The 3,362-nt window shown below is 47.4% G+C and overlaps 1 protein-coding gene across 1 annotated transcript; it reads left to right on the top strand.

Moving 5' to 3' along the window:
• The first annotated feature begins 858 nt into the window (after positions 1 to 858).
• LOC133896262 (dormancy-associated protein homolog 3-like) lies at positions 859 to 2,423 on the top strand. Its single transcript, XM_062336835.1, has 3 exons — positions 859 to 1,293; positions 1,760 to 1,865; positions 1,965 to 2,423. Exons 1-3 carry the CDS (start codon positions 1,038 to 1,040, stop codon positions 1,990 to 1,992), a joined length of 390 nt encoding a protein of 129 aa, XP_062192819.1. The 5' UTR covers positions 859 to 1,037; the 3' UTR covers positions 1,993 to 2,423.
• The last annotated feature ends 939 nt before the right edge of the window (positions 2,424 to 3,362 follow it).

Genomic DNA, 3,362 nt, shown 5'->3' on the forward strand with positions numbered 1-3,362 from the left:
CAAGTAGTTTGAAAAATATGTGATTAGTCTCGTGGACGTATGAGACCTAGTGTCGTAATTAAATTCTCATGTTAGATAAATATTATGAAAGAGGATAGCCAGCTGTAGATATCCCACAACTGATTATGCGGAAACAAAATTTATCAACACGCCAAGCCATTGTTAACAATTTTGCAAGTCGCCTCCCACTTACAAAAATGGTAATTTTACACGTGTGGAATAAATCTAGTATATTACAATTCAAATAATGAAAGATTGAATGTATTTTTAGAATATATGAAAGATAAGTATTGGATGTCTATGTATAAAAAGCAAATAATATGAGATTAAATATATTTTTAAAAATAAAAATATGATACAATTTTACATGATGACCGTTTAATCAAATGTGGTGGACAGTAAAGATCGTATGGATCAACTACAGTCGATAATTACATAAGAGTATAGATATTATATATTTTTTCCCTTGAACATATATGTAACCCTCTAAGTTCGAGTTTTTGGGTACACCACTCGGTGACACAACGGTCAGGGCGTACGCGCTATTGATATATGAGTGTGACATGTCTAAATTTTCAGCTAGAGAAGTGGGTGTATTAAAAGTAAATACATTGAGTCTAGTTTTGGGTGTATTGTGCCTATCTTATACGGTAGAAACCAACTCGTAGAAACATTGAAGCCGGCTCTTCTGAGCCTAGCCTAGCGGAGCGGAGCCGGGAGAAGGCGAAAACTGAAAAGTGATGAGGACACGTACCAGTTATCCACTATCCAAAATTACACCAACACCCCTGATAACTCGCCTGAATCCTCTCTCCCCCAGCCCCGTCTCTCCTCTATAAAGCACTCCCCTCTCCCACCCACCCCGGAAGAACAGAGGGATCGATCACGGCCTCAAGGCTCAACTTCTCAAGGTAGCTCTCTCTCTGTTCCCTTTTCTCTCATCTCATCCGAGAGCGACGACAGCGACAGGACGCGCGCACGTCCAAACGTACACGTACGTAGGCGGAACCAGTCGCATACGGTGGTGCGTAAGGGGCATGGGCCTCCTCGACCAGCTCTGGGACGAGACGGTGGCCGGCCCGCGCCCGGACTCCGGCCTCGGCAAGCTCCGCAAGTGCTCCTCCTTCTCCCTCTCGTTGCCGTCCTCCGCGGCCGATGCGCCGCCGGCGGTGACTCGCAGCATCACCATCGCCCGCCCGCCGTCACTGTCGATCCCGTCGCCGCGCAGCGAGTCGTATAGCTCCTCCGTGCCGTCCTCCCCGGCCAGCACACCGGGCTCCCAGTTCGCCACAGGTGGGCCTCTCGCCTCTGTTTATTGGTCGTCTCCTCTTTCTTCGGGTAAAAATCGTTTCTTTTTTAGGATAGGCCTGTACAGTGCAGTGTGTAATTGGGGATTGGATCCCGACGCGTACTAATTTAAGATCGCCCATGGAATGGGAAGGAGAAAAAGAGAGAGTAATTTGTTACCGTTTCGTTCATGCTGTACGCCTTCTTGAGTGCGATGCAGTCACAGATCTATGACTAGGAGGTAAACACCGCAAGAATTTGGTCACAATAGCCTAAAATTTCTGTGGTTTTGAATCGATGATATCGAGTGATTTGTGGGGTGGAGTAGAGTATAGCGCGATTGTGTGGTCCAGGACTCCAAGATTAAAATTTTACCGTGCACGGCTCATTCAGAAATCATTGAGAACTTGTGCATGCATCTGATCGACATGCCTGACCCTGATCTGTTGATGTGTTCCTGCGGTTGGTGCAGCTACAATTCCCAAGGGAGACAGCTGGAGGAATCTTCGCCGGAAACCCAAGGTCTCCGACGGGCCGGAGGCGGCCGTCGAGCCGAGGAGCCCCACCGTGTACGACTGGTGCGTCCGTCGCCTTCGGAGTTTGTTTTACCATGATTCATCATCATACATGGCTGGTTCTGAATTCTGATCGTACTTCTGAACCGGACGCACTTGCAGGGTGGTGATCAGTTCGTTGGACCGGTGAACTAGCACGAATCCAGCGTGGCGAAAGCGCGAAATAAGCAACCGAGCAGGGGTCATAGCACAGGAAGCTAGCTAGCGTTCGTGTTTGTTAGTTTGAGGTTGCGTTGTGTTCTATATATGTATGTGTTCTTGTGAATCCGGCCTTGTGTGAGTTGGTGCAATATTTTCTCTGTAGGTATATGCGCCTTTGGTGATCACTGAACGCGTGTAGTATGTATAGAGAGTCCTAATGGGGGTTAGAAGTGGGCAACGATCGAGTCTAGTTTGGCTTTGGCGAGGTGTGTGTTCTCCAATTCTTTCGGCAAAAAAAAAAACACTGAAATGAGGATTTCTTGTACGCCTGTCTGTTTTGTTTTCTACTCTCCCATGTAATTATCAAGTACTACTAGTACTGTGTGCAATGCAGAGCATGGCTCTGTTTTCTTCTGCTCATTTGAATCCTGCCTGCACCTGCATTCTAACCGTGTTGTTTCCTTCATCGATCACATAGTAGTGTGGATACTGAATACGAATGATAGAGAGTTGTGTTCCTTTGTCAGTTTTTTTTTGCCGATCAACCCGATTCTTCATTTGTAATCTGGGATTCCATGAGCCTTGGTATGTCTGAAGTAAGAACTCTGAAGGAAGCCAAGCCTGTTGACGCAGCTCTGCTCTTTCTTCTTCCTCTACGTCATCGAACCTTCTTCCATAGAAAACAAACGAACCTATCGAGATCCAATTGGCATATGCGCTGCAACCCTTTTAGCACTGCTCTCGCCATTGGCAGCTCTAGATAATGATCTAACAAACTAAAGGAAAAGAACTCAGTCCTCGATCCTACTCATGGCTTCAAATCGGCACACATGACGTTTGTTCCTAAGGTGCTAACACAGGACTGGATCATTGGCTTGGGAACATTCCATGTGACTATGTGAGAGCTTGGCAGCTCCTGCGTGGTCCGGCAGGAAGGTACGGTTGGTAGTGTCCGATCCTTGGGAGCGATCTGGCACCTGCTGAATCTGGTGTCTCATCCGTGGCATCCTTGTCCGGGTGTCAAGAACACCTCTGTCGATGTACTCGTCTGCACGTGTGTGTATTGCTTTTGGACCGGATCCATCGTGATTCTTGCATCTCGAGGCCGAAGATGTCTCTACTGAGGTCAGAGGTTGCAACCAAGCTGGACAAGGACGTCGGTGTTGTGGCGAGGTCGTTGCTCTTCAGTTCCTCTACTAGCTGGCAAGTTGTGGGCAACGCAGGATCGATGGCTAGGAATCAAGGATGTTTGCATCTTCACGTATCGTTTCGCGGTTCTTTAACCAGACGATGGGGAGGGAAGGAAGGATTGAAGGTGTTTAAGCGACGAAATAAAAAGGAGGTGAGGCCAGTGACACT

The sequence above is a fragment of the Phragmites australis genome, chromosome 16, assembly GCF_958298935.1.
Source record: "Phragmites australis chromosome 16, lpPhrAust1.1, whole genome shotgun sequence".
Taxonomy (NCBI): Eukaryota; Viridiplantae; Streptophyta; class Magnoliopsida; order Poales; family Poaceae; genus Phragmites; species Phragmites australis.